Source organism: Setaria italica, chromosome V (genome assembly GCF_000263155.2).
Source record: "Setaria italica strain Yugu1 chromosome V, Setaria_italica_v2.0, whole genome shotgun sequence".
Lineage (NCBI taxonomy): Eukaryota > Viridiplantae > Streptophyta > Magnoliopsida > Poales > Poaceae > Setaria > Setaria italica.
In genome coordinates, this window is record NC_028454.1 from 43,556,770 (window position 1) to 43,569,008 (window position 12,239).

The 12,239-nt window shown below is 45.2% G+C and overlaps 1 protein-coding gene across 1 annotated transcript; it reads right to left on the bottom strand.

The window, feature by feature from the left end:
- Nucleotides 1-5,130: 5,130 nt before the first annotated feature.
- LOC101758142 (linoleate 9S-lipoxygenase 2) lies at nt 5,131-8,526 on the bottom strand. Its single transcript, XM_004970822.3, has 5 exons — nt 8,251-8,526; nt 7,769-8,061; nt 7,108-7,675; nt 6,908-6,993; nt 5,131-6,798 (listed from the first exon to the last, which is right to left on the bottom strand). The coding sequence occupies exons 1-5, from the start codon at nt 8,447-8,449 to the stop codon at nt 5,350-5,352; spliced, it is 2,595 nt and encodes an 864-aa protein (XP_004970879.1). The 5' UTR covers nt 8,450-8,526; the 3' UTR covers nt 5,131-5,349.
- Between the last annotated feature and the right edge of the window lie 3,713 nt (nt 8,527-12,239).

Sequence of the window (12,239 nt, forward strand, 5' to 3'; positions counted from 1 at the left end):
TGTCAGAGATGGCACATTATGATTTCCTTAAAGAATTAGAATTGCGCCAAAAATGTGGCGCGCACGCAGGGGTGGGCTCATATCGCACGTCTATAAATAATTTTGTTCACACTTGAGTTACAAACTTGAGGTGTACCTAAATTTGACACTGGAGTTACCAACTTTTCCTCCAGTAAACACCGTACCGTGCAGAATTTTACTGGTTTATTCGAGGAAGTATCATGGCACCTTTGCACAAAATTTTCCCAACTAAGTATATCTTCATTTGTGATGCCATATGTATAGACCTATTATAGAGAGAATCTAGTTTGCATGGTGATAGATCTTCTGCTGGTGACCAAATCATTTTATTGTATTGTATCGATCAGGCTGTTACACTCGACCAACAACATTCTATTTTAAATCCTAGCCAACTTAGCCATGGATCCAAAGCAAGGCCTAGGATCATTTTATTCACTGGCTCGTGTAAGCTAAAAATGATGTTCACAGAGTAAGTTTGTTGCGCAAGTTCTTTTCCATAGATAAAGCTCTCATGATATGCAAGAGGCGCAAAATTAAAGAAGATGAAGGCTTAATTAGCTTGTGCTATATATTTAGTGACTTTATCGTTCATATGTACTTCTACGTACTACAAGAATCTACATCTTTCCCAATAGTTTTTTTGAAGTAGCCAGCAGTATTAGCACTATTAGTATTTTTTTTTCTTAAGTGGCCAGCAGGGTTTGTAGTATAATTTTACATCTTTCCCTACAGTTTTTGCAACTACCTACAATATAATCTCCACAAACTCATTACCCACATTTTTCTTAGCTAGTGAATCAAATGTACTATCACTGTTGGCCGCTTATGCAAAGACACCATTGGGGAAAACTACAAGTCTTGTAGTGTATGTCCTAGTAAGTGTTATTCAAGAGAGACCATTTTTCATTTTTTTTTGGAAAAACGTATATTCTTCAGATTAGGCCTTGATCTACATAGGAAGCTGTGCAAGTGTGGAATGGTCGCATTTTCCAGGGCAATCCAGGACAAACTGAATAATTTTTTCACCATCGTTGTAAGTGCAAAAGGAGACCTAAGCTTCAAATAATAGATGGGTGAACAGAAAGAATGCTAAGTGTGTCCAAAATGGACATGTCAATGCGAGCAGCACATATATTGGACGGGCTGGTTAGCAAGGTTAGGTACATTGGGTGCCTCAAAATTTAGCTGATGTGGAATCGTAGTACAAAGTATAAGCTGTGGCTGTCTGGCACTGGCATATTTGTCCACTACAGAAATTGGAAGGGTCATATGCATGGCAGCGTCTTCTCCACCTAACGCCGCATGCTTATAAAACATGCAAAGCGTTGTACTAGGAGATAAGATTCGTGCATCATGACATCATATTCTAGTGCTAGCCGGGCTTGAAGCTCTCCAGATCGTCTGGGCGGAAATAATGGATGGCCGAGTGGGTCTTGATTACATGCTGAATATAATCCAGGGTTTAGACCGATGCAATCATGAATGATCACAGGCAAATACTAACAGCGGATCAAAGCACACCTGCACGTACGCTTGCAGCGCGGCGCCCGGCTAGTTTTGATTTCCAAATATATCTCGTCTTCCACCTCGAAATCAGCTGGTGTGGAGATATATCGAGAGTTTGGCCTGGATCAGAGCAGTACAGTTGACTGCAGAAAAGGATGAACTGCAAAATTGGATTAGCGAATCCTGGTTCCTTTTTTTTATTTTTTTTTGCATGGCAGGCTAGCAGCTGAGCTTTGCCATTTCCCCATGCGACGCACGCGAGTTGGTGGTTGGAACTTGGAACACGGGGACGTGCATTGAAGTCAGCCAAGTCCATGTTCCCATGTGTACGTGGAAGTGTTTTTCCTTTTTCGTGCATGTATAATTTTCAAAGTTTGACATATAGTTTGAAAGGCTGCTAACCGCGCTTGCCACGCGGTGTACATGTATAATTTTCGTTTCCATGTCCTACCGCGTTAAATCTTACTAATTGATTTTGAAGCTTTCAATTGAAGCCACCTAGGATTACTAGGTGGACACTCTAAAGATAAGAGAGAAATTCTAGAAATTCTTGTAAAAAAGCAAAATATCTGGACATCAATTGGTAGACTCAAATCATTCGTAGCCATTGAATCTATTGTGTTTTCTAAAAAATTACCCACCAATGCCATTATGAAAATAGTCTAAAGTAACCCCCTAAATCTATATCTAAATTACTCACCTCTGCCATTATATAAAATTAACTAAAGTAACCCCTAATCTTCATCAAAATTACCCACTTATACCATTATAAATAATATTTAAAATAACTCCCTAAATTTGCAACTAAATTGCGCACCACTAATACTTAAAAAACTTAAAGTAATCCCTTAAATTTACATTTACATTACCCATGTATACTATTATTAAAAAAATAACATAAGGTAACCCTACATTTGAATCCAAATCACCTTAATTAAAATACACAGCAATATATGATTATAAATCGTCTATTTCTTACACTATTGGTATATGATATAATAATTAAGATATATATGTATGATGTGTGTCACTATTTATAAATATATAGAGGAAGTGATGAGAATATAGATTTCTATGTTAAAATTATAGCTTAAAATTAGTGATTTGACTAAGCATTTTTTATCTTAGGCGAACGATGGGTTATCGGGTTCATTAAACAAATTCCAAGTGCATACATGCGATGTAAAGTGAAAAATTAAAGATTATAAATGTGGATAAAAATATTATAGAGTAATTACTAACTAAAATATGTCACAATCAGATAAAATAATAAGTATATATCTACAAAAGTATCGCATTCAAATATTTAACAAATGAGAGGTAGCTCAACGTAATAGTTTTATAGAGATGTGGTCTCATTTTTTTCCATTAGAGACTCCACATTAGTTCCCACAAGACATGCTAGAAAAAAAAGACAAATCCTATAAATTCTCACAAAAATAAAAAAACATCAATCTCGTAAACTATAATAATCATAGTCATTGTTCTATTATATTTTCTAAAAATTTACCCACCACTATTATTATGAAAATATTCAAAATAAACTCCAAACCTATATTTAAATTATCGAGCTCGGTCATTATAAAAAATAATCTAAAATAACCCCATAATTTTCATTCAATTTACTCATACATATCATTAATAAAGCATAACATAAAATGTCGTTGTAATTTGTATCTTAGGTACCCACGTATGTCATTATTAAAAATAACCTAAAGTAAACACCTAAACCTTAATCAAATTATCTTCATGTGCATAATACAGAAATGTGCAAAAGTAAACTAATATATGATTCTAAATTACTTATTTATGTCATTGTGAATATAGAAATACTAAGTTAAAGTATATACACATGATGAGTGTCACCATTTAGACCATTTATACATGTATGTGAGGAATTGATGAAAAATATTAATTTTTATGCTAAACATAATGTATAGAGGTGCGATACAAAATGAAAAAAGTGTGAATGTGAATGAAAAGTGTATAGAACAATTACTAATTAAAAATTAATCGCAACTGGGCAAAGATAAGTACATATCTATATGAGTATTATGTTGAAGTATTGAAAAAATGAGACTGTAGTAGGTAAATAATTTTGATTATTAGTTATGCGTTTAATTTTTAAATACAATAGCTCTTAAAATATTAGTCCGTGCGGGAGCAGGGGTTGATGGACTAGTAGTAGAATAAGTTGGAGTTGGAGCTGATTTGAAAGAGCCGTGTGGATGCTTAATTAATATATTGTCTGTGGCTTATGAATGTCAGTTATCCGAGCACCTAAATAATTTCAAATAAAAAATCTAACACGTTAAAGTTGTGGTTCTCAACCACTGTTTTGGAACTAAATTTCTCCAACTACAGTTTTTATGTAAAGACCATCTTCATCCGATTTTGTAGGTAAAGAGGCTTGTCAAGTCATGGATTAACTTTAAGTGGCCGGACAAGCTTACCATATGAATTATATGTTGGTAGATTTCTCAGGGTCGTGCTAACCAGTGCGCGCCAGTAGTGCTTCCAACCAACGATTCCCAACAGCCCACTCCGCTCCCTCCGAACTTTCCTTTTTCGGAAACTTTAATTCCCGCAACTTTCTATTTTTTGAATACCACAACTTATACACATAACTTCGACACATAATTTCATACTAACAATTAGTTATAAGATAATTTTTTAGCATAACTTTGATACATGCAAAACTTATGCGTACCATTTCTACGTCCAATTTCTAATGGACAACTTCGAATTTTATTTTTAAAAATTATAACTTATACACACGATTTATACATTTAATTCTTTATTGACAATAATTTATGTGATAAATTTTGTAGTATAACTTTTATGATATACATAACTTATACGCATAACATTTGCCATGACTTTACGAGAATGTTGTTAAGGAATTTATGCACATAATTTATATGCAAACAATATTTACTTCAATACAAAATAGTATGGAAAAAATAATTGAATCGAAAAAAATTGAAAAAGAAAAAAAACGCTGGCGTGGTGCTTAGTAGCACCACGGAGGCCACCCCCGCCGCTAGCTGACTCACCTTGCGTGCTAGGAAGTGTGCTGACGCGCGAGGGTGGGATCAGCTTTGCGGATTTCTCGTGCGCTCTATGGTGGCACAACTTATTACAGTAATGCATGATGTAGAATGTTCTTATCGTGCCAAGCAACCTAGCATAGTCAAAAGAGTCATTTTTTACTAATATAGTCTTAAACAGGCTAATAATAAAATACTTATTTACTTCATCTATTCTCTTTTGATAGGCATATTTTACCTTCACACAATAACTAAGAAAAATAACTCTACTTATCATCCAATTAATGCAAATAAGGCTCACCACATTAGTTCTCCACTGTTTTTGCTTGGATGAATCCTTGTTGCAGATGCTTGTTTCAGCCCACGCCATAGTTTGTATGACTACCTATTATTTCTGAAAATCTAATTTTGGAAACCTCTACTTGCTTGCATATATGTAGTATACGGTTTTCTTTTTGGTGAGGGTGTGGAATAAACGATTCAGAATTCCCTGCTTGAAATTCTCACCGGCCATAGTTTTTTTTTCTGCCCACTCCTCACATTGCAAGGCATGAAAGCAAACACCAAATGACCAGGATATATATTCGCTTCATTATTGGGATACCTTACAATTACAAAGCAATGCAAGTACATCATTGGTACACGCCCAAGGCTACAAATCCTTTATTGTCACACCACTCCACACACTTCTCATGGATGAAATGAAACAGAATATAACGGGAATCACCCACCGCTACTTCCTCGTTGAATATTGTTATCCTCAGCCGATCCATCAGATGGAGATGCTGTTGGGGATGCCCCTGGCGGTGACGCCGGCGTTCTCGCGGTCGGAGACGTTGGGGGAGAGCAGCGTGTACGGGAACTTTGCCGGGCTGTTGCGGTTCTTGAGCCGGGGGTCCGCGTTCATGGCCTCCACGCGCTTCTCGATCTCGGCCAGCCGCGCGCCGAACCTCTTGAACGCCTCCTGCGCCCTGGCGTCCGACGTCCACCCCGGCGTGTCCCGCTGGCCGAGGTACACCTCGTCGGAGGAGTGGCTGGACAGGATCTCCAGCAGCGAGATCCCCACCACGGCCTGGAACTGGCAGGTGATGGAGCGCACGAAGAACCTCTCCGGGTCGCGCTCCAGCTCCGCGTACTCCTCCGTGCCCGGCGCCGGCATCGGCCTCCGGCTAACCGACGGCCGGTTCGGGTGGTACCCGCAGTAGGGGTACTGCCCGAAGTTGACGGCGGCGTGCAGCGCCGACGCGATCCATATGATGGTGGCGCAGGCCCTGGTCAGCTCCGCCACCGTCGTCATCCTCGGCCACCACGGCTCGTCCTTGAGGTCGGCGTGCCCAACCTCGCGCGCCTCCTTCCACCACGCCTGCAGCTCGGCGTCGGCCTGGAGCACGCCGTCGTCGGGGTAGTAGATGGCCAGGTACTCAGCCACCCACTGCTCGATGGCGTGCCAGATCGCCAGCCCGTCCGACGCGTACGGGTAGTCCTCGATCAGCAGCCGCACCTTGTACGGGCTCGAGGGATCCTCGACGGCCATGCCTCTCTTGACGAGGTCGTTGGGGAGGGCCTGGTCGGCGAAGCTCCAGCTCCCGTAGACCTTGGAGGAGATCTCGATCGCGTACTTGCGAGGGAAGACGGTCATCTCGAAGATGCCGCCGGCGTTGATGAGCTTCTGGCGCGCGAGGGCGTTGATGTTCATGGTGTCGCGGTAGTGCGGGAGGAGCAGCTTGTGCACGGGGTGCGTCACGCTGAGCTGCCGGTTGGTGGCGATGATGAAGGGCTCCATCACGGCGTGGGTGTTGAGCCAGTGGCTGATGCCCTGGTGCCAGCAGTAGTCGTTCACGTTCACGTAGGCCTTGGCGAGGTGCCACACCCACGCCTCGGCGCCGGTGGTGGACGTGGGCGTGTACACAGTGCTCTTGGCGGCGGTGATGCCGTCGCGGAGCTCAGGGAGGCTGAGCTCGATGGCCACCGGCGCCAGCGTGCCGTCGCCGCGGAGGAACAGCAGCGTCCGGGTGGCGTAGATGAAGTTGTCGTCCAGGTTGTTGATCTCGACCAGGAACGGCATGTAGTGGTCGTGGTGGTCAACTACGTACAGCCGGTTGCTCTCCAGCGCCTGCTGCACGGTCAGGCCCTCCAGGTTCCTCTCGATGTGCGCCGCCGTGATGGTGCTCGTATGGTCGCCGTACTTGCTCGGGTCCAGCGTGCTTTTCGGAGGGAACTCCTGCATCGATGACACAGAAACAGTATTTATTAATTATTGTTACTCCAATTGGCCGAGACATTCTCGAGGCCGTGCTCGATCGATTAACTGCCCGTCGTTCACAACTCACCGTGAGACGCTTGATGATCATGGGGTTCACGCCGGCGAGTATCTCCCTGGCGAACTCATCATCGCTCATCCAAGCTTTCTTGTCCTCTGCACGCGAGAACCGAGATGGCATAGCATAGGTCAGTAACAAACATTGCTAAATCACACATATATGATGGATTTTTTTTATGGAACATGAGGGGCAAGGCAAGGCAAGGCAACCTTTGATGATCTTGGGCATGGGGAGCTTGAGGAGGAAGTCGCCGCCGACGGGCATGAGGTCCTTGATGAGCTGGAGCGGGAACTGCTTGCGGATCTCCTCGAGCGCGGGGACGTCGGGCACCTTGATGCCTCCCTCGTACAGCCGGATAATATCCTTGAAGGAGTTGAACTCGACGCCGACGTAGCCCTTGAGCGCCGGCACGATGCCGTCGACGAGCGCCTTGATGGAGTAGCCGAGGAAGTCGGCCGACTTGATGTGGCCGAAGCGCTCGTCGCGCGGCACGTAGACGTCGTCATCCAGCAGCGTGAGCCTGCTCTCGCAGTCGTGGTCCGTCTCCGTGGGCCTCCGGCCCGTGCGGCCGCGGCGAGGGTAGGGGTGGTGCTTGGAGCCCCCCAGGGTGGGGCGCGGGTTGCCGCCGTCCGGGTTGCCGAGGTCGTTGTAGACGTCGTAGCGGTAGACGCGGTCGTGCGCCTGGTACGGGCCCTGCTGGTCGTCGCCCCGGAGGTTCCGGAGCTCGTCGTCGCGGTAGGGCTTGAGCGCCGCCGGCATCTGGCTCGGCAGGTACGTCTGCAACAACAACGAAACCCATGAGTTGATGAGTTGGCCGGTGAGTGGTCGGAGGAGGGAGCGTCGGCGGCGTCGCTAGTACTAGTTACTCACGTCGTTGGCGAAGAAGACGCGGTTGTAGCGGTACTTGGACTGGGGGTAGACCCATGAGTTGGCGACGAAGACGACGGTGCCGCGGCCGGGGACGTTGTCGAGGGTGATGGTCTTGAGGAAGAACTCGGAGGCGTGGTTGTTCGTGACGATGATGGCGCCGGGGACGCCGTGCTTCTCCACCTCCCAGTCGAACGTGACGCTGAACTGGTTCTCGCCGGCGAGAAGCGGCGGCGGGTTCAGCAGCCACTGCTCCAGGCTCGCCTCCGCGCCCACCTTGCCGCGGTTCCCGTTGTCTGCACGTACCACGACCGGTCAGCGTCACCGTCGTCGTCAATGCCACGGATACCGAAAGAAAACGTGTGAATTTCAGTGCCTCTCGCTGCCCTTTTCGATCGTCTCAAGCGCATCCATAGAAGATTAAATTGTGGGGATGGCTTTCATTTCCAAAAGGAGAATTAATGGACGAAAGAAAGGACTCGTACTGGGGTCGACGACTGTGGAGCTGATGAGCTGGCAGGTGACGCCGCGGCCGAGGAACTCGGAGATGCCGTCGATGAGGGAGCCGGCGATGCTGTTGACGTCGAGGACGTTCTTGCGCATGAGCACCACGTTGCCATTCAAGTGGCCATGCTTGTTGCCGCCCGTCAGGTCGTCGATGATCGGGATCTTCACTCCGAACATCTTCGCTACTCGCTGAAGTGGCAGCGGCTGCTACGGTTCCTTGGAGGCTGGAGTGGGTGGGTGGCTAGCTGTGGGTACGGTGCTGCTGTGTGGGAGATCGCTGGGCTAGCGGGCTATTTATAGAGCGGGATGGGGTGGGTGGGGGTTCAAGTAGTGTGAAGCGGGAATTGGCGAAGCGTCGTTCAAAACATGACAACGACGACGTGTGTCGTCACCGTGCAATGTGAGAGTGAGACCATGCATTTAGAACAAGCTATGGTAGTAGGAGTACTAGATGGGGCGCATTTCTGGCCATATTTTTAGGGCGTCTCCGCGTTCCTTCCTTTAGTGCATACTAAAGTTTAGTCTTTAGATCCAGAGACTAAAGACTATTAAAGTAGATGAACAAAGACTAAAATACTCCTAATCAATGTAAAAAACTGCATGGTGTGGTGGCAATAATGAGGGGCAGGGGGTGTCGTCCTGAGCCTTTAGTCTCCTTTAATCACCCCCAGGGACTAGAGGACTAATACCTTTAATCCTCCATTTAGTCTTCTGTTTGTAAGTTTAGGGACTAAAAGATGGCAAAAGGGAGGGACTAAACTTTAGTCTCATGGAACCAAATAGCCCCTTAGAGCTGGTTGAATCAATATTTTACTTGTTGTATAGTGCGAAAAGAAAGAGACTAGTGTGAAGGTAAGAGATAGTCCTAAACGTCCCGATATACTTCGTGGAGGTAAGAGATAGTCCTAAACGTCCCGATATACTTCTCTCTCACAGCACAATACTCAATGCTGCTTTCCCTCCTCCATATTTAACATCTTAAAGCTAGTGCTAGATCATACCATTGGAGACGGGCTTGTACACGTGGATAGCATGGCTCTGATCCCTGCACATCTCTGCCTACTACTCCACCCTTTCGCGCATGTGATGTGATGATGTGTACAGTCTATGCAGAGATCGCATATGCAGACATGCAGTGACACTGACACACAGCCCTGCCCATGCGCGAGTTGTACTCTGCCCTCCCCGATCTCGTGTTGCATGCAGCATGCGTACCATCATGACAGGGACAGCCCCATGTATACTAATAATGACGCTATGGATGTTAAAAATAAAATGCCTCAAACTTTCGCCCAATGTTACCGTAGGATTAACGTGGAGGCATACTCTCATCTCCGGTCTCCGGTGGTGGTATGGTCAACTCGTCGTACTGCATGATGCGAATGAGCTTATTATTAGCACATTTGGCTAATCAAAAAAAATATTATTAGCACATTTGGCTTGTGTCCCTGTCTATCCGATTCAATAAGGTCGTATTTTCGAGATTATTTTTACAAGAAATAGTAATGCATGAACACGTCCGTTCACCAATCGAAACGACATAACTCGCACTACATTAGTCGTACTCCCTCACCCTCTGTTCTTTTGAACTAATTCACTTGTCCTCAAACTCATATATCTAAGAAAGGAGATAATACTCTTCTAAGGCAACATTTATATATGTAGATTTTCAGTTAACTATGATTATAAAACGGGCGAGAATGTCTCCTGTACCGAGACTTGTTTATGCATCGCCGTGTGTAACCAAACATATATATAATTAAAGTGCATAAAAGACTACCAAAAAAATATGAATAGGTAAAAATGCACTCATGTGCTTGCATATAACCTCGAACAAAACCTTGTGTACGGAGACGAAGAGAAATCGGTAAGACGGCAACGGATCCCTGGTCAGGAACCAGACTTAGAGCATGGTTCGTTTGGCAGGGATCCAGCTATGGCTAAAACGACTGTAGCTGTAGCTTCTCCGATAGAGCAGCTTTAGCTTCATCTTGTCTGTTTAGAAAAACGTTTGGTAAAATGGCTCCTTCGTCAATTTAAAGTGGAAAGATAAGGCGAAGTACCCGTAATATCTTTTCCTTTTTGCATCCTATTTATTTTCCTTCCCATTTTTCCCTTTATTTTTCTCTCCTTCCCCTTCTCTCTCTTCCTTATCCGGCTCCCAGTCTTCTTCCTCCGGTCTTGTTCCTCCCGCGATCGAATGCCGACCTCCGACTTTAGCCAGCCCTCTACCTCCCGTCGCCGGCTAGCCCCCTCCTCCCTCCATCCCCTCTGGCCTGCACCTGCCTCCCGCCTCCACACCAAAGAAAGGCGGATGGTGCAGCACCTACGCCTCCATGACTTCGTCGGCCAAAACCTGTGCCCCCGCGCGGATCTGCCTGTTTGTGCTGCCAACACATCCTTCCGAGGCGCCATCATTGCTCGTTGGTCGTCCATGGCCCGTCGCCGCCGGTTCAACACGAGAGGGAAGGAGAGAGCAAACAGGGAAGAGAGAAAAGGGTTGTAGGATGTTTAGAGGAGGTGGTGGCAAAATGGGTATAATTTCGACGAATGTCAGAGGTATATTGGTACCGAATGCTGCGGAGCTAGGAGGGGGCTGCAGGGAGCCAGATTTTTTTGGCTCCATCTCTCCGGTACATTTGCGCGTGCGGCTTCGCCGAAGCTTTGAGCCTGGAGCTATTTTTTGATCACCCTTTGGTACAGCTTAACCAGAAGTCGTGTGCGTAGCTGTTGGAAAAGTTTCCAAAGTCCTACCAAAGAGGTCCTAACTTTCTTTCGTCAGCCGATCTACCATCATTTTCTTTATGTTCTTGTCCATTTTTCAATAATGATAGATGCATTCATGCATATGATGGAGCAAAATATCTTGTGTTTTTTTATTTTTGTTTCTGATCTCTGATGCTACAGGTGCGCGCGCGCCCATACCGACCACCCAGATATGCTTGATTTTGTTCTCTATCTATACCGTACGTGCCAGGGCTATATACATATCTTGTGATTATTACATGCACATGGTACCCGATTGGTTGGAGGGGACGATGACGTATTTTTAATTCAGCGCCAACTTGCATTGGAGAGGCCGATCCAATCGTGTAGCCTTTGCATCGTTTTCAAGTATTCATTGGGACTGACTGATACAGTGATACACAAGCCAGCCAAAAAGGGTATGGCCGCAGCATATCTTTCCCTGCAGAAAGCGATCTACTCTCCTAAAACGTGAATAGCCATTCCATAAGAAGGCCTAGCTATTACCCGTCGTCGCGTCCGTGTCATGGGCGCATGACAAGCTACGTGGGTGGCTTTGACGTCCAGGCTGGAGGGCGAAGGTTGAAGAAGGTTGCGGTGGGCGGTGGCAGCATTGCCTTCCATGACTACACAGCGTATACTCGGCTAATTCAGCCATTTTGACCCTCTGATGATTAATAATGATTACTGGTTCGCCAAATTTTCCTTCCAAAATTACCACCTCTATGTACATGCTACTCTAAATATTACTAGCCCTCTGTCCCAAATTACTATTTGTTTTCGCTTTTCCATCTAGATATATACTATGATTAGATACATAGCAAAAGGTACGTATATAGAAAAGTCAAAACGAATAGTATGAAGGAGTAGAACACTAAAAAAAATCTCTGGGACTATGTGGACAAAAATGGACACAATAGCTAGCTAGGTACCGGACCTCACCCACGTTCACTACTTCACTTGACTATATATGGCCTAACTTCCAAAAGAAAGATCTAAACGGAAAGCTTTATGCATTGATTTTAGAAAAAGTTACATCAAAACGATGCAACAGTACTTGAAAAACTCCAAGTTTCGATTAGGTTACCACTCATGAGGAAAGGCATCGGAGTATAGCACTGTACATTGTCAGGTCACAGCTCCACTCCGGCCTGGTTTGGTTCCATTTGCTTATTTTTAAGCAAGTGTCACATCAATGTTTAGATACTAATTAGGAGTATAA

Bases quoted from the DNA above. Each gene is read 5' to 3' on its own strand.
- LOC101758142 (XM_004970822.3), bottom strand. From the start codon at position 8,449: ATGTTCGGAGTGAAGATCCCGATCATCGACGACCTGACGGGCGGCAAC. The intron at 8,062-8,250 runs GTACGAGTCCTT...TGGTACGTGCAG, and splicing joins CTCCACAGTCGTCGACCCCA to ACAACGGGAACCGCGGCAAG. The intron at 7,676-7,768 runs GTGAGTAACTAG...TTGTTGTTGCAG, and splicing joins GCGTCTTCTTCGCCAACGAC to ACGTACCTGCCGAGCCAGAT.